The sequence below is a fragment of the Balaenoptera musculus genome, chromosome 2 (genome assembly GCF_009873245.2).
Source record: "Balaenoptera musculus isolate JJ_BM4_2016_0621 chromosome 2, mBalMus1.pri.v3, whole genome shotgun sequence".
Lineage (NCBI taxonomy): Eukaryota > Metazoa > Chordata > Mammalia > Artiodactyla > Balaenopteridae > Balaenoptera > Balaenoptera musculus.
Window position 1 is genome coordinate 81,180,842 of NC_045786.1, and position 23,130 is coordinate 81,203,971.

General features: G+C 41.5%; 1 protein-coding gene across 4 annotated transcripts in view; it reads left to right on the plus strand.

Moving 5' to 3' along the window:
- MYO5C (myosin VC) overlaps window positions 1-21,075 on the plus strand; it is a 113,058-nt gene extending 91,983 nt beyond the window's left edge. For 2 of the 4 annotated variants that reach the window (XM_036843419.1, XM_036843420.1), the window contains 8 exons: window positions 3,183-3,281; window positions 4,550-4,704; window positions 6,637-6,726; window positions 9,149-9,299; window positions 9,946-10,228; window positions 18,544-18,718; window positions 19,233-19,313; window positions 20,527-21,075. In XM_036843419.1, the coding sequence (XP_036699314.1) occupies window positions 3,183-3,281; window positions 4,550-4,704; window positions 6,637-6,726; window positions 9,149-9,299; window positions 9,946-10,228; window positions 18,544-18,718; window positions 19,233-19,313; window positions 20,527-20,679 (1,187 nt within the window). In that variant the 3' untranslated portion in view covers window positions 20,680-21,075. Of the gene's footprint in view, window positions 1-3,182; window positions 3,282-4,549; window positions 4,705-6,636; window positions 6,727-9,148; window positions 9,300-9,945; window positions 10,229-18,543; window positions 18,719-19,232; window positions 19,314-20,526 lie in introns of those variants that run through there. The other 2 variants (XM_036843421.1, XR_005018751.1) reach the window with 2 other exon arrangements.
- Window positions 21,076-23,130: the final 2,055 nt, after the last annotated feature.

Consider the following 23,130-nt stretch of genomic DNA (forward strand, 5'->3'; position numbering starts at 1 on the left):
GGCACAGGCCTTACACCTGGCCGGAGCACCAAGATGCTGTCAGCCACATGGCTCCGAAGAAAAGGAAGAAAAAAAGAAAGAAAGAAAAAAATAAAATAAAGTCATTAAAATAAAAAAAAATTATTAAACAATTTTTAAAATTAAAAAGTAATAAAAAAAAAAGAAAGAAAGAAGAGAGCAACCAAACCAAAAAACAAATCCACCAATGTTAACAAGTGCTAAAAACTTTACAAAAAAAAAAAAAAAAATGGACAGGCAGAACCCTAGGACAAATGGTAAAAGCAAAGCTATACAGACAAAAATCACACAAAGAAGCATACACATACACACTCACAAAAAGAGAAAAAGGAAAAAATTTATATATATATATATATCTTTTGTGAAGTCTGAGGTCTTCTGCCAACGTTCAGTAGGTGTTCTGTAGGAGTTGTTCCACATGTAGATGTATTTCTGGTGTATTTGTGGGGAGGCAGGTGATCTCCATGTCTTACTTCTCTGCCATCTTGAAGGTCTCTCCCCCTTCACCCACTTCTGTGTCACTGAACTTTTCTGACTTCTCTCTTCTAACTCCCTTTACTCTTTGTTCAGTATTGCTTCTTCCTCCCAACCTTTATCACTAAGGCTATATCTTCAATTCTCTGTTCTTTTTACTATATTCGTTTCTTTGAAGAGCTCCTTTACTATTATTTATTCAGCTCTCACCTCATATTTAATATGTCCAAAACCAAAATGAGGATCTTTCCCCTTCAATAATTAATGATGAAGGTCCGTCTGCCCTCATGAGGGCAGAGACCATGTCTGTCCTTCCCATTGCCCAATGGTGTCCCCGTTGTTGGAATGAATGAAGGAACTGCCATCGCTACATAAGGACTTCCAAAATCCACCTGCCATTCCTCACTTTTCCTGAGTCCCAGTCCCTTTTTGCCTCTAAGAGTACTCCTTCACCTTTCTATTATCACCTCCAACCCAGTGTGTCTAAAGTGGAATACATCAGCTTTCCTTCCTGTATCATGTATCTATTGTCAAATAACAAACTACCCCAAAATTTAGCAGGAATAAAGATGCAGATGTAGAGAATGGACTTCAGGACATGGGGAAGGGGAAGGGTAAGCTGGGACAAAGTGAGAGAGTGGCATGGACTTATATATACACTACCAAATGTAAAATAGATAGCTAGTGGGAAGCAGCTGTATAGTACAGGGAGATCAGCTCTGTGCTTTGTGACCACCTAGAGGGGTGGGATGGGTGAGTGTGGAAGGGAGATGCAAGAGGTAGGATATATGGGGATATATGTGTATGTATAGCTGATTCGCTTTGTTATACAGCAGAAACTAACACACCATTGTAAAGCAATTATACTCCAATAAAGATGTTAAAAAAAAAAAAAAACAGTTTCTGAAGGTCAAGAATCCATAAGCGGCTTAGCTGGGTGGTCCTGGCTCTGAGTTGCAGTCAAGTCATCAGCAGGGCTGCAGTCATCTGAAGCCTTAGCTGGGGCTGGAGTGCCTTTCTCCAACCTCATTCACATGATTGTGGTCAGGAAGCCAGTACCTTTTGGACACTCCATAGGTGGCACTGCTCCCAAGGAATATGGTCAGATACAAGTGACCACACTTAAGAATACCCAAAGTATGATGTTCTTATCGCGTATTTCTGCTTCATTTATTGTTCTTCCTAGTCCAGATGCAGTTCAGCAGAGGTTATTCTTAGCATAAGCAGGTTGCTTAGTAAAACAGTCAACATTCTACCTTTATCAGTCTCCAAGGGAACAGAGCTAGTAAATCAACAGGACAAAGTCTCATGCAGTAGAAGAGAGTTCTGTTAACTCTTTACCTGGATTATCTTCTTTTTCATCTATCAGAGCCTACTCAAATTTTCTTGGCCCAACTGGAGTGCTGCCTCCTTCAAGAAGAAATTTTCAACAGTTCCAACCTACCTATGCGTAAAGTCTTATGTCCCCTGTATTTATTTCCTATGGCTGCCTAACAAATCACCATAAAATTAGTGGCTTAATAAAATACAAATCTTAACAGTTCTAGAGGTCAGAAGTTCAAAATGGTCTTCACTGGGTTAAAGTCAACATGTCAGCAGGGCTACTGTAGGCTTTAGGGGGAGATTCTATTCTCTTGCCTTTTCCTGCTTCTAGAGGCCACCCACTTTTCCTGACTTATGGGCTTCTTCCACCATCTTCGAATTCATCAGCATGGCATCTTTAAAATCTTTCTGACTCTCTAACCTGTGCTTCTGTGTACATCTCCTCCTCTCAGAATGGACATGAATCTTTGGGGACCAGAAGGCAGACTGTGGCCCACCCAAAGATGTCCATGTCCCAATCCCCAGAACCTGTGAATATGTTACCTTACATGGCAGAAGGGATTTTGCAGATGTGATTAAGTGAAGGATCTTGAGATGGGGAGAGTCTCCTGGATTATCCAGGTGGATTCAATGTACAATAATCACAAAAGACGTTATAAGAGAGGCAGGAATGACAGGGTGAGAGAAGGTGATATGACAATGGAAGCAGAGAGAGAAAGATGTGATGATAGAAGCAGAGGTCAGAGTGATGTGGCCACAAGCCAAATCATGTGGGCAGCCTCTAGATGCTGGAAAAGGCAAGGAATGAGTTCTCCCCTAGAGCCTCCAGAAGAAACACAGCTCTGCTGACACTTTGATTTTAGCAGTGTAAGATCTATTTCAGTCTTATGACCTCCAGAAATGTAAAATTTTTTTAAATTATATTTTTAAAAAATTGTGCTTTATGCCACTGAGTTTGTGGCACCTTGTGATGGCACATAGGAAGCTAGCCCAGCCACCTTGGGATCATGCAGTTTGGTGTTTTGCACACCACATGTTTTGTGACTCTCATTTCTTTAACTGTAACATCAGTGTCCTGAAGGCCAGAGCATCATCTTGGATTGTTTTCATATCCCCACTGTGCTCGATATACACCAGGTGCTCATGAGGATATATACCAGCAGCTATACTCATTGATATACTCACAGATAAGAATCACTACCCGAAGAAATTCTTCAGGATTTAATAAAGTTTGCATTTATCAGAAAGCCACAGGAATTCATGGGCAAACCAGCCAGTATGGGATGGAAAGAGACAGAGTAGTCTCATTATAATGCTGGTGAAAGTTGTTTTTGTGTATTTAGTTGATTGTTTGCCTCTGCCTACAGCCAATGATGTGCACCTGTCCTCAGGACCCAAGGAGTACCTTGGAATGCTGGAATACAAGAGAGAAGATGAGGCCAAGCTCATCCAAAACCTCATTCTTGGTAGTGAAACCTGGAACTCTGAATTTTTGGTTTATCTTTGAGAACTTGAGCATCAGCCATTGCTACAGTCTTGGGCAGGGGTATTTCCTCTTCTTCCTCCACTGCTTCTTCTCAGCCTCACCACTGTTGACCACATAATTCTTTGTTTGGGGTGAGGAGGGGCTTTGCACTGTAGAATATTGAGCAGTGTCATTGGCTTCTATTCTGTAGAAGCCAGTAGCAACCCCTAGCCATGACAATAAGAAATGCCTCCAGCCATTGCCAGATGCCCTCTGGGGGTACCTTGCCTTCAGTTGAGAAGCACTGCCCTAACCTCTTCCCAAGTCTCATCACATGGTCAGGGTAGAAGACACATCTCCTCCTCTTTGTGTCTCAGCACGGGAGCCATGGGAAAAGTAATTGTGGCTCCTTTGTTCCATCTGACTTCTGCTGAGAAATTTATTTGCAGGCAGTACGGTGGAGGCTTTCTAGCCACACCTCAGTTACAGGAATCTCCCAGTGGGCATACGTTGGTGGTCTTAGAAATAATGTTACTAGACTGTCTTCACCATGAAAACCACATGGTTTTCCAGGGAAAAGGAGAAAAGCTGCCTCCCTATCAGCGGGTTGTAACATCTCAAAGCAGAAAACCCATATGTAGCCTTACTCCTCTTGTCCTAATTGACTCCCCTCAGAGGACATGAGCACCCCTACCCTTTCCTTTCCACCCTCACTGGTGCACAGCTGTGGGGCCTCTTTGTTCCCCTGTCTTAATGCAGACATGGGGAGGTCTGTGTTTGCTTATCTTAACTTGTTCTGTAAAGTTTCTGTCTTCCCTTCATTCCCACTCTGACTTCCAGCCATTCTCTTCTCCTCAAGACCAGCTGGTCCTCCTCTGCGGACTGCTGTGTACCTGTTTTCTCTATTCAAGGCAGGTGCATGTGATTGCTGAGATCATATTCCATCCTCATCATAGAGGCTGAAGTGAGGGTGCATGGAACTGGGGTTCCTCTGTTACCTTGGAGATATGAAATTCTGTCCTTTATTCAACCTTAGAAAAGAGAAGGTACTTTGCAAATGAGAAGTAAGAGGAGCAGGTGGCACCTGCATGTATTTTTTTGCCAAGAAAACCGCCAGCCTGAACTCCTCAAAGGGGAAAAGACATCCCTATGCATTTCAGGCACTGCATCAAGTACAGAAAAGCAGACAACCCCTGCCCCATCATTATAGGTTCCTTATCGGGAGAGCTGATCATCAGCTGTAATCCTCACTGACTCTCTCTGCTCCAGACCTGAAGCCCCGCGGTGTGGTGGTGAACATGATCCCTGGGCTGCCAGCTCACATCCTGTTCATGTGTGTACGCTACGCAGACTCTCTAAATGACGCCAACATGCTCAAGTCCCTCATGAACAGCACCATTAATGGTATCAAGCAGGTGGTTAAGGTAGGAACTACCTTTGACATTGGTCCTTGGTATTATGGCTACTTTAGGAACACCTGTGGGAATGACCAGATGCCCGTACTTTTTCCATCCTTCACCTCCAGTCTTTGGTCAACCCCATGATTCCTCAAACCAGTCAGAGGCCCAATCAGCAAAAGAATCTAAGCTGTTAGGAAAAGACAATTTAGGTCAGAGAGCCCTAAGGGTGGGGATCTGCCAATGGACCCCAAATCCTTACCTGCAAGACTGCAGCCTGGTAGCCAACACGCCACCACTTCTGTCCCCCGGGGCTGCAAAGAGGGGCTGGCTGCAAGGAGTATGTGTCTATCCAGATAACAAGTGTGAATGCCAAGGAATGGGAAGGACTGAAAAATTACTCCTCTCTTCCCTTGGCATTTATGTGATTCTCCCTCATAAAACCACAGTATGTACTTTTATTCTCAGCCCAGAAACGAAGATAAGCTATATGTAAGAGACCAGTAAAATATAGATCCATTATTCTTCATTCCCCTTCCAGATGGAAAGTAATGTTTGATTTTGAGATATATTTAATTTTTTTAGTTGGGGAAGTCCTATCTCACTTTTAGTAAAATATGTGTTCTAGAAAAGTCATGAGCAATTAAATCCTATTTTAAATACTCTAGGAAAAGAGAAGAATAAAAACAGTGAATGCATCAGGGCATGGATAATTCTTCCCCCTATCCCCCCCCCCACCAAATTTTTTACTAAGAATTCCTTATTCATCAGGAGTTAGGAGTAGAAAACTAACATTGATTTGGCGCTGGGTGCTTTATGGTCACTGTCTTCACAGGAGCTACCATTGTGTTCTTAGAAGAGACTTCCATAAATTCATGTTTTCCCTGTCTGTGTTTTCATAAATTGGGTTTTCTCAGGGTACACTTGCATTGCATTCCAGGTCATGGGCACACAGTATTTGCCCCATCGTGCTGCTCTGGAATGCTTAAATACCTAGAAACTGAAAGACACATGGCATGAGGAGTGTAAATCCTTCCTTGCCGGCATCTTCCATCTCAGCTTCTTCAGTGGCTCCCCACCCCTCCCCCTCCAGTGCACAGCACATTAAAGCAACCCTCACTTGGTCCACATACCCCCTTGGCCACCGTGCCTTTTTTTTTCACCCCTTGCAATCTGGCTTCTACCCCCATTACTCCACAGAAAGATCACAGGTAATTCCTCTTGCTAAATCCAATGGTATTTTCTTAATTTTTATTCTCTTTAAATGGACTGAACAGTAGCACCATCTCCCTGAAGCGCTCTGACATTGTCTTTCAAATCCCAGGACTTTCCCGGTTTTCCTTTTATCTCTCTGCTCTTTAGTACCTCTGCTTCCTTTGCTCGTTCCTCTCCTTCCTGCCCCGTAAGCGGGGGTGTTCTTGCCAACAGAGTCCTCGATCCTGAGCTCTTGTCTGCCCACCCCTTGCCTTCAAGGAGGACATCCTCCCACCTCTCTCCTGAGGTTTTCTCAGCTGTCCAGGTTCCACATCATCTCTGCATCCTCTGAGCTTTTGTAGCACAGTCTATGCCCATCCTGTAGGCTGTCGGCCGCCTATTTAACTGTGTCCTATATATGTCATGTCTGCCTTACCAGTCAGAACGTGAACTTTGGAGGGCAAGGACCGAGACATTTCTCAGGCATTCCTGCAGTGCCTGCTTCAAGCATCATAACAGGTGATATAACCTGTACAGAAATACTTTGCAAACCATAACGTGCTGAATAAATACAAGAGCTTATTTTTATAGTATAAATTTAATAAAGTCTTTAATGAACAAAAAAGGAATCCTTTTTGGTCAGAAGCCACCAGCTAACCAAACAGGTAAGATACGTCTGTTCTTGGCTCAGAGGTACCAACCAAATCCAACACCAAAATCCAACTTTGTCTTTTCTTGTTTTTTTTTTTTTTTTTTTTTTTAAAGGAACATTTAGAGGACTTTGAGATGCTGTCCTTTTGGCTTTCCAATACTTGTCATTTCCTCAATTGCCTGAAGCAGTACAGTGGAGAAGAGGTAGGATTGGCTGCCCGCTCTGTGTTCTACGCTGACTGCCAGCCTCCTACCTCCTCATGAGCCAGAGCTCACCGTAGGAGTTAGGAAGCGGGATGCCCAGCCCCAGGGGCGGCTTCTGCCTTAGCTGGCCTTCTCACTCCCCGCTTACCCAGGAGGCCAGCTGCACATCACCAGCTGAAGGGAAGTCACAGGCAAAAAGACTTCTAGAAAGAAGTATAGACCCCGGGCATGGTACTGAGCCTCAGTTTTCTTGGCTTAAAATTCATGAGGTAGATTCTGTGACTTTTCATTTTCCTTCTGGTTGTAAAATTCTGAAGTTTTTAGTATTCTCACTCTAAAATACAGCTGTTAGTGCAACATGCCTGTTTCTTCATAGCTGTTCTCACTATGAGATTCTGATTGTTCCTCCATAATCTGCAAATCCTTTGCCATTCTGACTCTGCTTTCAAGGGGCTGACATCATAAAGAAGCTCTTCGCCTCCAAGTACTCACAGAGCAATATTTCGTCGACCTAAAATAGCAAAAATAGCTTTCAGGGTTTTCACTGCTCTGCAAAATGGTTATACCATTTTATAGTCCTACCAGTAGTATGTAAAGGTTCCAGTGTCTCATACCTTTACCAACACTAGGTATTGACAGACATTTTATTATTTATTAGTCTCATGGATATAAGATGATACTTTGTTGACTTAAATTGTAATTAGTTGATCACTAGTGAGGTCAAGCATCATTTCATATGCTTACTAGTTGGTTGGGTTGCCTTTTAAATTGCCTACTCACATCTGTTCTCCATTTTCCTTAAGGGTGATTATTTTTCTTATTGATTTGCAGGAGGTCTTTACATATTATGGGTAGATTGTGGCTTATCTTCTACTTTTCCTTATGGAGTCCTTTGTCAGACACAATTTTTGAATTCTGATGTACTTAAACCTATCAATCCTGTTCTTTTATGATACCTGATTTAATGTCTTGTTCAAGAAATTCTTCCCTACCCTGAGATCATGAAGTCATTCTTTCTTCTAAACTGATAATTCAAATTTAGAGTTCATAATTACGCTTTTATCCAAAATTGGTATGATTATTTATCCCAAGTTGACATGTGAGGTAATGATCTCATATCTTCTTCCATGTGGATAGCCAGTTGTCCCAATGGAGAGAAAGTAAAATAAAATATAAAAATAATCCTACTGGTACTATTGAATAAAAGGAGAAATAAGTAAAGAAAATCCAACCTCTAACCAAAAGGAATATTGGGGGGAGGGGGGAAGGCCAGCCCATTTAAGACAAAGTGGCATCTGTGAGGCCTTCATGGGAGGCATTATTCAACACCATTTTAAAAAATCCTTTCTTTACCCCCTTCTGCCATATATACAGTGTTCTTGTCCCTGTCTGAGTGGTTTTTAATTACTATATTTTTATTTCTAAAATCTCAGTTCTTTTTCACCTCTGCCTTTTATAATGTCCTATTCTTAATGTTTTTTTTCTTTTATCTCTTCGAACATGGTAAACATATTGTTATTAGTCTGCTTGGTCTGCTAGCACAGACTAGGTGGCCTAAACAACAGAAATTTATTTTCTCACAGTTCTGGACGACAGAAGCCCAAGATCAGGGTGCAAGCATGGTTGGTTCACTGGTGAGAGCTCACTTCTGGGCTTGCAGACAGCCACCTTCTTACTATGTAGTCACATGGCCTTTCCTCAGTGCATGGGGTAGAAAGAGAGAGATTGAGCTCTCTGCTGTCTCCTTCTGTAAGAACACTAATCCTATCAGATCAGGACCCCACCCTTATGACTTCATTTAACCTTTCTAACTTCCTTAGAGGCCCCATCTCCAAATATAGCCACCCTGGAGGTTAGGGCTTCAATATATAAATTTGAGGGGGGGGGACACAAATATTCAGCCCAGAACCCACATTTTAAAACATTTCAGATTGGTCTATACTCTAATTATAAAGTTATGAATCTCATTTATTCACCTACCAACCTCTTACAGCAGTTTATTTCCTTGGGTGCTTTGCAGTTTTTTTCTATGAGCTTCCATGGGAGTTGTTTTCCAATGTAGTCTAGCTCTGGAGGCACATATTTGTCAGGGAAATAAATAGGACAGTAATGTTTACAGTTGACCCATCCTCAGATTCAATCAACTGTGGATCATGTGGTACTATAGTACATATTTAGTGAAAAAATCCACATGTAAGTAGACCCATGTAGTTCAAACCCATGTCATTTAAGCGTCAAGTGTAGTTAGTTATAGAAAATAAATGCTACCACAAACATCGAGAACTCATTCGATATAAATCAGACATTAAGTTTTAAAGTATAGGAGTTATAGTAGAAGCTTATTATAATATCATTAGAGATAGTATTTTAATTTTCTACATGTCTACATTATTCTAATATTTATATTCAAAATTACTTCCAGGAATTCATGAAGAATAACAGTCTACGTCAGAATAAGAATTGCTTGAACAATTTTGACCTTTCAGAATACAGACAGGTTCTTAGTGATGTGGCTATACGAATATATCATCAGTTCATTATTGTAATGGAAAATAACATTCAACCAATAATAGGTAAGAAAAGAATCGATGACCAAGAAATATTTATAGTGACATTGAGAACTTAAAAAAATAAATCTGGTGCACGGCATGTGTAATTGCAAAGAACATAATTTTAAAACAAGAAGATTTACTGATGTAAATGTCCACTTTTTAATTCTTTGATTGCCTAAAATGATTACATATATAAAAGTACACAGGTCATAGTTTTCTTTCTGTAAGGGGGATCCATCCTGAAGGGAAAGACTTGGGAGAACTGCTGCTACTTATGTGGCTAATCCTGGTTCTTAGCCAGGTATTTTTGAAATTCTAAAGCCTCACTCAAATTCTTGTATACTTTCTTCAATTTTCTGAAATTTAAATACTTTAGGCTTTAAGTAGTTCCAGACCGTGGGCTGTCACGCTAACCAGCTCTCTCTCCAGTGAAGTTGAAAGAAAAGGAGCTATTGCCCTGCTGTAGATGACAGTCCATCCCCATCCGCCCCTTACATCCTGGTGCTCCCCAACCCTCCATTCTTCTGCTTCCTCTGTCACAGCTGTATCCACACTAACTCAGGTGGAAAATGTCCCACCTCCTGAAACAGACACATGAGAGCAGTGGAAATGTTCTCTGGGTGTCCCCACTGCGTGTGCAAGAAAATCTTCCCGTTTTTCTCCATAGTGCCAGGCATGCTGGAGTATGAGAGTCTGCAGGGCATTTCCGGCCTGAAGCCCACAGGCTTCCGGAAGCGGTCATCCAGCATAGATGACACGGATGCCTACACAATGACCTCCATCTTGCAGCAGCTGAGCTACTTTTACAGCACCATGTGCCAGAACGGCCTGGACCCCGAGATCGTGAGGCAGGCAGTGAAGCAGCTCTTCTTCCTGATTGGGGCGGTCACCCTGAACAGCCTCTTCCTGCGCAAGGACATGTGCTCCTGCAGAAAAGGGATGCAGATAAGGTAAGACCCATAAAGCACCACTCATCCTGGAGAGGCTGGCCAGAAAGGATGCTCTTAAAGTCCGAGGCCACACGCTCTGCCCTCCTTCCACAAGAGCTGCACTGCTGGAGGGTGTGCGAGATGACTCTTAGAACCTTGGAAATGTCAGCCAGCTGATGCCAGGCCCTCCTCCCATCACTCTACCCCACGCTAACTTGACGGTCTGGCAGAATGTCTTCTACTAAGAACTAGTAATTGTGTATTTTAAATTCTGGCCCTCTGTGGTTATCATATACTCAACCAGTATTTATTGACCACCACCTCTGTGACTAGTACTGCTGGTGGGGGACACAGGAAACAGAGGAAAGGGTGATTTGATCCCTGCCATTGAGAAGCTAAATGATGAGTCAAAACCACTATAATTAAGTCACAAACAAGTGGCGAGGGAAGTGCTTCAGAGAGGAGAGATTATCGTGGACAGAAAAGTTAAAGAAGCCTGAAAACTGTGTGTGAGTGATTAAATATGGGAGAACATTTCAGGCAGGGGAATGAGTGGGCAAAGGCACAGTGGTAGAACTGAGTGGGGACCCGTCCTCAGGCAGGAGTAACTAGCTCCGTCCAGATTAAGCGGAGGTTTGTGTCGGGAGCCACAGGTCCGCAGTAGAGTGGTAAGTTGGACCCAGATTGGGAGGGTCTGGAATGCCAGGCCAAGCACTGAGAGTTCATCCTGTGGACATGGTCATCCAGTTTTGAGGTGCGTTGACTTCTCTTTGTCTCTAAACCGAGGAAACACAGACCATTAGCTATTGCTTGGATTAACACTGTCACATGATTAGAAAGCATATAATATGGGGTAGATATTTAAGGTTTTTATAATATGTGCAGGGATTTGACACCTGTAGGTGATAGGGGAACCTGGGATGGTGATGATGGCAGTGATACAATGAAAAGTGACCCCAAAAAGTTTATTAAGCCAAGAAATAAACAAGAAGCATCCATTACATCTTTTTAGCATTAGAGGTGGAGATCCCTACAAACCATTGTGGCAAATTCTCATGATACCAGGTTGTGGTTTTCAGATATGAGGGAGTATTCAGGAGGACTGGGCTTTTTTTCCTCTTCATTGAGAGAGGAAAGGCTTCTGTTTATTTCCTGAGCACTGAGCAGATGCCCTGTACCCCTCTGAGGTAGGATTCAGACCTATTTAAAGTAAAGCCATAAACCTCATGTGCCACCAGAGTCTTTGCTAAACAACTCTCATTCCACCAGTAGGTCCCCAAGTTGAGTGAACATCTGTCCCCATAGGTGCTCAGTATTTTCTCCTCTCACCAATTAAAAGTGCCATTAGAGAAGTACTGACTTTCCAGTGTGTTGCTCTCAGTAAGTAGCACATGCATTTAAGAGGCATTCATTCATTCAGATATTGACTCAGCTCCTGCCATAAACAAGGCACACCAGGATTTACAGTGACTTTACCATGACAACACAAGCAACACAATAACAAAACATGAACACAAGTGGAAAATCAAAACCAAAGAAAAGAAAAACATAAACAGTAGACAGAGTAGCTTGAAAACTGGCTCTGGGCTTTCTGACTGCCAGGAGAAAACAGGCAAACATCATAGCTCTCTGGTCTCATCTGGCTTGGTGAGGCAGACCAGTTCCTGGGAAGATATAAAGATTTTCCTAGTATGTAATTCTTTTTTGTGCCTAGTCATGAATTGTAAAAACATTATCTCATGTGGAACTTTATCTCACCGTCTCCACAATAGCATTTTTGCTGCAAGTTCCACTGTGGCTGTTTTGCCCAGGGATCTTTGATAAGAACCTAGGTAGGGGTCCTGGAGACAGAGACAGTTCTGTTAGGAACCAGAATAATGTGGCCCAACTACAAACATTGCTTGCTGGCCTGAGGGAATCTGGGGGGAGTACGAAAGGCGTTGACTTGGGTCTTGAAGGACAAGTAGGATTTCAGCTGACCCAGAACCAGAGGAATGAGCACAGGCCTCAGTGAAGGAAAACTGAGGGCAGGGTATGAACAGCCCCCTTTGAAAGGAGCACCAGGAGTGATGGGAGGACCTAGAAAGATGGGTTAGAAAGATAAAGCGGAATGCCAGCATGAGAAATGCATGCTTTAGTCCCTCAGGAGTGGCAACCACCACAGATTTTTTTTTTTTCTTTTTCAGAAGGCTTTAAACAATGAATTCAATTTCTTTAATAGCTGTAGGAATATTCAGGTTATATATTTCATCTTGGATGAGTTTTGGTAGTTTTTGGTTTTCAAGGAATTGGTCCACTTCATCAAAGTTGAGTTTATGTGTATAGAGCCGTTCAGAATATTCCCTTATTATTCTTTTAATTTCTGCAGAATTTGTAGTGATATCCCCTCTCCTGCTCCTCTGTGGGTAATCTATGACTTCTCTTTTCCTTGGTCAGTCTTGCTAGAGGTGTATCAGTTTGGTTTCACTGATTTTTGTCTTTTTTTTTTAATTTAATTGATTTCTGTTACTGTCTTTATGATTTCATTCCTTCTGCCTACTTTGCATTTATTTTTCTCTTCTTCTTCTAGGTTCCTAAAGTAGACACCTGGATTATTGGCTCTGAGACCTTTCTTTTCTAACATAAGCATTTAATGCTATACATTTCTCTCTAAGCACTACTTTAACTCTATCCCACAAATTTTGATATGTTATATTTTCATTTTTGTTCAGTTCAAAGTATTTTCTAATTTCCCTCGAGTCTTACTCTTGGACCCATGGATTATTTAGAAGTGTGTTGTTTAATTTCCAAGTGTTTAGAGACTTTCTTGTTATCTTTCTATTATTGATTTTTAGTTTAATTTCATTGTGCTTGAAGAACATACTTTGTCAGTCAAATTCTTAGAAACAGAAGATAGAATGGTGGTTGCCTGGGGCTGAGGAGAGAGAGAAAAAGGGAGTTGTTGTTCATTCAATGGATGTACAATTTCAGTTTTACAAAGTGAAAATGTTCTGGGAATCTGTTATACAGCATGGTGCATATAGTTAACACTACTATACTCTACACTTACAGTAGTTCAGATGGTAATTTTATGTTATGCGTTTTCTACCACAATTTTAAAAAAAATCTCAAGGTACGTCCAGGTTAACATATACCATAGATTGTGATACTAGAATTACCAACCACCCCACTTTGTCTGAGACTTTCCCAGGTTTATTTTTAAAATACAAACTTATAAATATTTTGGGACTTCCCTGGTGGTCCAGTGGTTAAGTCTTCACACTTCCAGTGTAGGGGGTGTGAATTCGATCCCTGGTAGGAGAACTAAGAACCCACTTGCTGCATGGCGTGGCCTAAAAAAAAACAAAAACCAAAAACTTAAAAATATTTTTACATTGAAAAAAACAAACTTTGTATGATTTAGTTATTTTTAAATTTGTTAATATTTGCTTTTGTGACCCAGGTCTATTTTTGTGAATCTTCCCCATGCGGTGGGTTGAAAAGAATGTATATTCTGCTTTTGTTGGGTAGAATGTTCTATAAATGTAGATCAGACCCAGTTTGTTGATGGTGTTTTTCATTTCTTCTGTATCCTTGCTGATTTTCTGTCTATTAGTTCTATTGATTACTGAGAGGAGTGTTGAAGTCTCCAACTATAATTATGGAGTTGTCTATTTCTTCTTTCAGTCTGTCAGGTTTTGCTTTATGTATTCTGAAGCTCTGTTTTTAGGTGCATATACACTAAGAATTGTTGTCTTCTTGGTGAGTTAGCCCTCCTATCATTATGTGGGATCTCTCTTTGTCCCTCCCTGGTAATTTTTTCTGCTTTGAAATCTACTTTGTCTGAAAGTCTATTTTTTATTTGGATCAGTGTTTTCATAGTATATCTTTTTCCATCCTTGTACTTTTAACCTATCTGTATCATATCTGAAGTGAGTTTCTTGTAGGCAACATATATTTGGGTCCAGTTTTTTGTTTTATTTTTTCATCCAGTCTGACAATCTGTGCTTTTAATTGGGGTTTTTACACCATTTCAATTTAATGTAATTATTGGTATACTCAGATTTAAGTCTACCATTTTGTTATTTTCTATTTGTTCCTTCTGGTTTTTATTTCTCTGATTTCCAGTCTCTGTCTTCTTTTGGGTTCTTTGAACACTTTTGGTACCCCTTTTAAATTTATCTATTGTGTTTTCACTGTATCTCTTTGTATCTTTTTTAATGGCTGCTCTAGGAATTACAGTATACATACTTAACCTTTTTCAGTCATTTTAGAATCAGTATCTTATCACATTAAGTGGAATGTAGAACCCTTACCATTACGTAGGCACCTTTCCCCTCTTTGCTTGTTGTCTTATATATTATATCTACATACATCAAAAACTCTGCCGGAAAAAAAAAAAAAAAAAAAAACTCTGCCGGACAATGTTATAATTTTTGTTTTAAACCATCCAACATATTTTAAAGGACTTAATAGAAGAATGGTCTATTGTATTTACCCAGGTATTTATCATTTCTGTTATTCCTTCATTTCTAATGTTTCAAGTCTCATTTTCCCCCCAAATCTCATTTCGATTTCATTTTCCTTTTGCCTGAGGAAATTATTTTAGTAGTCCTTTTAGAGCAGGTTCACCGACAATAAATTCTCTTAGCTTTCTTTCCTCTGAAAATATCTTCATTTCACCTTCATTCCTAAAGTATATTTTTATAGGCTACCAATGTCTGGGTTGACAGCCCTTTCTTTCATCGGTTTAAAAATGTTCCACTTTTTCTGGCTTCCATGGTTTCTGATGAGAAATGCACAGTCATTCGAATTATTATTTCCCTATAAATAATGCATAGTTTTTCTCTGACTGAGTTCCAAATTTTTTTTCTTTGTGTTTAGTTTACCTCAGTTCGATTATGATGCATCTGGGTGTGGATTTCTTTGGGTTTAGCCTCTTTGAGCTTCTCTGAACTTCTTGACTCGGTAGGTTTGTGGATCTCCCCAAATGTGGGACATTTTCAGCCATTTCTTCAAATGTTTTATCTGCATCACACTTTCTCCTTTCCTTCTGGAATTTCAATGACACAAATGTTAGACCTTTCATTATTTTGTTATCCCTAAAGTTCTGTTCTTTGTACTTTTCATATTGGATAGTCTTTATTGATCCCTTGAAGTTCACTGACTCTTTTCTCTGCCATCTATATTCTGCTATTGAGCCCATTCAGTGAGTTCTTTTGTTTCAGTTATTGTATTTTTCAGTTGTAAATTTCCATTGTTTTGAAACATCTTCTGTTTCTTTTCTGAAGCTTTCTATTTTTTCATGTATTTCAAGATAGTTTGTCCTTACTTTTTGGTGCTTTTTTTTTTTCTGCAGCAAAGAGGGTTTATTTTCAAGACAGCCAATTTTTGTGATAGCTTCTTTAAAGCCTTTGTCAGATGATTCTAACATCTGTGTCATCTCAGAGTTGATACTATTAATTGCCTTGTTTAATGTGACTTAAGATTTTCCTGGTTTTCATATGCCAGGTAATTTTGAATTGTATTCTGGACACTTTTATTATTATATTATGAGACACTGAGTCTTTAAATCCTATGGAGAATGTTGATACTTTTATCAGATAATCAGCTCACTTGGGTTCAGGCTCTGCAGGTTGTGGTTCCTCTGTCAGTTCTGTCTTCAAAGCCTTTGTAATGCTGTTTGGTTTTGTCTTGTGTGTGACACACAGTGGCCAGTCTGAAACTTGGGTGGTGTGCAATCCTGTAGTTTAGTCCTCAAAGTTTGTGTGTGCTCTTGAGGGTCAGATCCATCCCTGGGCTCAGGGGTGTGTCCAAGAGTTCATAAATAACTTTAAGGGTCACTTTCCCAAGCTCCTCCTCTCCACAATGCCCCTGGTACTTTCCAGATACCTGGGGATCCCCTCTTTGGTCCTCCAGACAGAAAACTGGGGCTTCACTTAACTCACTGTGTGGCACACTTCCAGCAAATGTCCCCACCTGGGGTCAAGTGGTGAGAGGGAGAGCAAGGAGAGTTCACGCCATCCTCTTGAGCCACAACTCCTCCAGCTGAAGAAAGTTCCCCTCTCTCAGAGTTTTAATTTCCTACTGGACCCTGTTGCCACCACCATAGGACTGTTTGGGGCTTGCACATGAGAGAATGAAGAAAAAGAAAGGAAAAGGAGAAAAAAGAAAGACAGAATTTCTACCCTGTCTCAGAGCTTTAGGACACCCCTTTCCAGCACCTCGAGCCAGAACTAGAGGGCTCCTCCTGGAGCTCTTTGTTGGCACCCATGCCCACTACTGAGTTTCAGGCTGCTTTGAGTTCAGGCCAATGAATAGCAGAGGGAAAGATACTGGTAAACTCATTGTCAGTTTGGAGATACTTCAAATTCTGGTCTTCTCTCCCAGCCCACCTGCTACTGTTTACTTTTCAGAGTCCTCAAATAGCTGTTCCAGGCATTCTGTCCAGGTTTTATAGCTGCATTTAGTGGGAGAAACAAAATGGAGTGCTTACTCCATCTTACCAAGAACCAGAACTCCAACACAGAGTTTTGAGTGGGAGGATTAATGTGCTCAAAATTCAGTGGATTCCCATTAGGAATCTACTGTAATAAGAACTAGTGGTGGGGGCTTCCCTGGTGGTGCAGTGGTTGAGAATCTGCCTGCCAATGCAGGGGACGCGGGTTTGAGCCCTGGTCTGGGAGGATCCCACATGCCGCGGAGCGGCTGGGCCCGTGAGCCACAATTACTAAGCCTGCGCGTCTGGAGCCTGTGCTCCGCAACAAGAGAGGCCGCGATAGTGAGAGGCCCACGCACCGCGATGAAGGGTGGCCCCCGCTTGCCACAACTAGAGAAAGCCCTCGTACAGAAACGAAGACCCAACACAGCCATAAATGAATGAATAAAAAAAAAAAAAAAAAAGAACTAGTGGGACAAAATTGACAATGCAAAAAAAGGGGGGGTAACCAGTGCAAGAGATGTTATCTCACACTCATTACATCCCTATGGAATACATTAATTCAGCATTTTTGTCCCAATGTTATAACCCGTGGGGAGTTGCTAATCTGGAAGGTCAGAGCTGGAACCGACCTTAGAGATCACCTAGTTCAGCACTCAGTTTTTTTAAACAGCTTCATTGATATATAATTTACATGCCATAGAGTTCACTCGTTTAAAGTGTATAGTTCAGTAGTTTCTGGTATATTTACAGAGTTATGCAGCCGCCACCATAATGTAATTTTAGAACAGTTTCATCACTCCAGAAAGAAACCTTACACCCAGTAGCAGCCACTCGTATCCCCTACCCAAGTCCCACTGGGGAGTCCCCTCCCCCTCAACCTAACCAGCAACAAATATATTTTCTTTCTCTATAGATTTGCCTATTCTGGACATTTTTAAAATAAATGGAATCATAAATATGTTGTCTTTTGTGACTGGCTTCTTTCCCTTAGCGTAATGTTTTCATAGCTCCCCCCTGTGGTAGCATGTGGCAGTACCTCACTCCTTTTTATTGCTGAATAATATCCCGTTGTATGGATAGACCACAATTTGTTTATCTATCCATCAACTGGTGGACATTTGGGTTGTTTTCTTTTTTTGGCTATAATGATTAATGGTGCTGTGAACATTTGTGTATGATTATTTGTGTGGACATGCTTTCAGTTCTCTTTAGTAAGTACCTAGAAGTGGAGTTGCTAGGTCAGAAGGTAGTTTTATGTTGAACATTTTGAGGAACTGCCTAACTGCTTTCCTTAGCAGCTGTACCATTTACATTCCCACTAGCAATGTATGAGTGTTCTCAACGCTCTGATTTACCAAGAGAGGTTGAGTAACTCTCCAGGCTCACACAACGGATTGGTGGGATTAAAACCCATGGCCCTTAACTCATAAACCTATGATAATCAGTGACAGAAACAAGAATAAAAACCCCAGTGGACTAAAAGAAAGCCTCTGCCAATTGAAAATTTTCTGCCAATTTGGGAAAAGAGATCAAACAATTTTTATACCAATGTAAGTCTTCTCTTCAAATACCACTATGATTTTTTCCTTTAATATATTTTCAAATCTATTATTAAGGGTACTTTAATAGATTATAAATTATTGTAGTCACTGTTCCTTGCTCAGATTTTCTCCAAAGTTTATTGCTGTTATGGCCCCTCACCCTTGACCATCATGATCCTTAGAACCATGGATCGTGAGAGCTGATCATCTGGCCCAACCCCGTCTTGTTACAAATAAAGAAACTGCTGGGCTGTAGTCCTAAGGATCTCAGTGAGCTCTGGTACCATGTTGGGACACTGGAGGATTCGGCACCCTCCCCTAAAGTGTTCTAAGCAGGTCACCCCTGTTCTCTGCTCCTCTGGCGTTTACTCCAGGTGCAACATCAGCTACTTAGAAGAATGGCTCAAAGATAAGAATTTGCAGAACAGCTTGGCCAGGGAAACCTTGGAAGCTCTCTCTCAGGCAGCCTGGTTGCTTCAGGTCAAGAAGACCACAGACAGCGATGCCAAGGAGATCTACGAACGCTGTACCTCCCTGTCTGCTGTGCAGGTGACCAGGCTTGCTGAGTGTCTCCCTGACCTTCACCCACACATCATGTAATTGGCCTTGCCTTTCCTGGCTTAGCCAGCTGTGGGGTGCATCTGCATCTCTCTGTGCTCTTTGGGGAGCATACGTATCTCCCATGGGCTGCCCTCTTATCTAACAAGCTTTTATTAAATACTAACTCTAGGCCTTAAAAACATAAAAGTGCATATGACACATTCCCTGCCCGCTATACTCACATATGTGTATGTGTGGGGAGAGGGGGTGGGAGCGGGGAAGGAGGCAGGAAATGGGGAATTCTCTTAAGGTCATCTAATTATAGGATGTCCTTGCTGCCTTCTGTGCTCTTCTCAGCTTGTTTTCTCTTTTGGAAAAAAATAACACATGGTTCCTAGAGCCAGATTACAGTCTAAAAGAACCACTTGTGGTTCCCGACTGTTCCCAGACTACTGGAACCATTATTTCATGGACAGAGTTGTCCTTTTCTGCGGCCTCACACCATCTTATGTACTCTTTGCAGATCATAAAGATCCTCAACTCATACACACCTATAGATGACTTCGAGAAAAGAGTGACTTCATCCTTTGTTCGCAAAGTACAGGTGAGATCCTTAAGGATGTGCCTTTTAATTTTTAGTATAAGACATTGTTGTTTAATTACCATTATAGAAATTCAGGATTAAAGTACATGTACCAAATATACAAAGGAAAGGCACCCAGGAAAAGCAGCAGGAATTTTCCCTGTCAAATTCCCTGTTTTCAGAACCCATTTTCACCCTGGTGGGAAGGGAGCAAAAACACCAAAACCGTGATTCACATTCTGTGTTCCTTCAGCATGTCTTGTTTCTCATCCGTCTTTGAGTATATGCAAGGGAGCAGAGGCTGAATGGAAAGAGAGAACCTGTGTACCCATTTTTTCTTATTTTAATTCCTGAAGTTTCTTGCCCAATGAACTAGGGCAGCAGTTCTCAAAGTTTGGTTCAAGGGTCCTTGGAGGGTGGGGGGGATTCTTGAGATGATTTCAGGGAGTCTGCAAAGTCTTCCTTTTTCCAAATACTTACCTGTATGAGGCAGACTTTTCTTCATACACTTCAACCAAAATAACATATCACTAGAGGTGAATGCAGAAGCAGATACAAGATTCCACCTGTCATATTAAGTCAGACATTTAAAAGAGTTACAAAATTATGAAACAATACCACTTCTCACTAGTTTTTTGACTTGTTTTCAAAAATATAGTTGTTTTTCAATAAAAATATGTTAACATGTATTGGGCTTGTTATTTTAATGCATTAAAAAATATTTAAAATTATTGTTATAATTACTAATATGATAGATATCAGTAGTTATAACCACATGCACAAAAGCTGTTTGGCGTCCTTGGTAATTTAAGAGTATAAAGGGGTCCTGAAACCAAAAAGGTTTGCAAACCACTGAACTAAAAAGAAATATTAATGCAATAAAAATTTAATACTGAGCTCCACTCGTGTTTGGTCTTAGAATTATGCCATGAGAATAGGTAAGAATAGAAAGCAGATCGATTTACAGTCATTCCATCCTGTGGGAAATTAACTTCTGAAGTGAAACAGAGCAAGTTAAGTATTCATGAGAGCTGATCTGGAAGACCTGGATAAACCATTTCACCTTGGAGCTGTGCTGTTGAAAAGCCCTTTTGTGTGTTATCTCACATGATTTTGAAAGGAGTTTTTCACTCGAGATAGAGTTGTTGTGTTTTCCTTGCTCTTGACTTCCAGACAGCCATAAAGCAAAGTGCACTGGGTTCCTTACTCATTTTTCCTCTGGTTCTCATTTCAGGCTCTCCTCAATAGCCGAGAGGATTCATCACACCTGATGTTGGATACCAAATATCTCTTTCAAGTCACATTTCCTTTTACCCCCTCTCCACATGCTCTGGAAATGATCCAGATCCCCAGCAGTTTCAAACTAGGCTTTCTCAATAGATTATAGCAGGAAAAAAGAGAATAAACGCACTTTTCTTTCAAAAGCTAAATGAAGGTCAAATAGAGGGATGTGGCTTATTAGTTGGAACTGGAAATGCTTTGGAATGTGACTGAAGGAAGAAAATAAGAATTCTCCCAAATGGGCCACATCTTCTCTTGCTCGTGGTGATGGTGCTGCCACTGTCATCTTGTAAGAATTAACACACACCAGCTGAGGTTGGAAAGGCCAGTGCTACCTTTGGAATCTCAGCCAGCTTTTACTAGAATTCCTGCAAGTCTCGTATTTTCTGCCCGGTGCCTCTTGTCTAGATCTATTTTGTGACAGGGGTCCACCCAGAGGGAGTGAGACCCAGGGACACAGTTTATCCTAAGTTTTCTAAAGTTCGTGTGAAGCCCGGATACATTTATGAAGCCACAAATGGGTTCTAGGGCTGAGTCTTCCAAGTAACCCCATTCGGCCATGGCGGCCCGTCACAGGCGGCCTCTCACCCCACGCCTGCTTGATGGGGGCAGAGCTGTCTCACCAACTCTCTTTACTAAGGACGCTCCTGCATAAAAAAATATTTATTTCAGGCCCCTCTAATTTTTAAGAGAATATTCAATCTGGAATGAATCACAGAAGCATTTTTATGTATATATCCATTTAAACCTAATATATCAGGGCTTCCCTGGTGGCGCAGTGGTTGAGAATCCGCCTGCCAATGCAGAGGACACGGGTTCGAGCCCTGGTCTGGGAAGAGCCCACATGCCGCGGAGCAACTAAGCCCGTGCGCCACATCTACTGAGCCTGCGCTCTAGAGCCCGTGAGCCACAACTGCTGAGCCCGCGTGCCGCAACTACTGAAGCCTGCGCGCCTAGAGCCCGTGCTCCACAACGAGAGAAGCCACCACAATGAGAAGCCCACGCACTGCAACAGAGAGCAGCCCCCGCTCACTGCAACTAGAGAAAGCCCGTGCGTAGCAACAAAGACCCAGCACAGCCAAAAATAAATAAATACAATAAATAAATTTACTAAAAAAAAACAAAAAAACTAATATATCATTCAAGCTTAATTTCCATGCCATTTATCATCTCCTCCTCCAGAAGAAGATTTCTTTAAATTTTATCTGCCAGCATATTTGCCATAATTTTTCATTGTTTAATATCTTTCATACAATAACTTAAATAAGTTTGAAAAGGCAACATAGATGATTTTCTCTATCTTATCAGCATTCAAATATGTTTTAAGATTTTCTCATAAAAATAACTGAAGAATTTTGTCAGTTCCTCCTTTTGAGAAATCTGTTTCCCAAGTTTTGTGGGAACTATTGTTTCCCCCCAAGTTTTCTCCGTTCTTCCTTTCAGAGCATAAAACATCATTTGATAAGCACTCCTGGCCTGTGGCCTCTTCTGCACCACCCAGAAGTCACAGGCCGTAGCTGTGATTCTGTAACATGGGCATGTATCTTAGGAGTGGAAATAATACATGATTTTGAAGCAACAACACCCTACTAATATGTAATAATGTCTTTTCATATTACAAATGATTGAATTTAGTTCATTTAGATACATGGTATATGAAGAAATGAGAAGTAGAACTTGGTGACATTTTAATCAATAAAATAAATTACCAAATGAATTGGGTCAGATTCTTTTTTTCTAATAAATTTATTTATTTATTTTTGGCTGTGTTGTGTCTTCGTTGCTGCGTGCAGGCTTTCTCTAGTTGCGGTGAACGGGGCTGCTCTTCATTGTGGTGTGCGGGCTTCTCATTGCAGTGGCTTCTCGTTGCGGAACATGGGCTCTAGGCGCGCGGGCTTCAGTAGTTGTGGCACGCGGGCTCAGTAGTTGTGGCGCATGGGCTTAGTTGCTCCGCAGCATGTGGGATCCTCCCGGACCAGGGCTTGAATCCGTGTCCCCTGCGTTGGCAGGCGGATTCTTAACCACGGCGCCACCAGGGAAGTCCCAGATTCTTTTAATTGCTAGGAGATTACATTTTTCTTAAGTGCACAAATTTTATGCCTTTCTTTAAGGGTCATACTTAAAGATGCTAGAATCTTTATAGATTCATAATATCTCATGAAACATACATAAAATTTTTTAGAGAGGAAGTAAATATGCCCTCAGTCCTGGCTCAGGCTGTGTCTGCATGGGGCTCCCAGACTGTGCCAGAATGAGGGGCTGCTTGGTGGAGAGCTGGCTGGGTTTTGGTCCACATGGACTGCCTTCTCCATGCCCCTTTCAGGTCTCCCCTATGCCACAAAGAGACCATCACCCTTCCTTTTTGGCCCCCGTAACTCAGGGCTCCTGTCTGTTTTACAGCATTTATCCTGGGCTATGGGACAGTAATGCTGGCCATTCCCTCCACTACCCTGTGAGCTCCTGGAGAGCAGGTCCACATCCTGCTCATCCCTGTGGTCATCCTGATGTGGCGAGCAGAACCGCAGGGCCCAAGTCCTACTGGAGGCGGCAGGGCTTG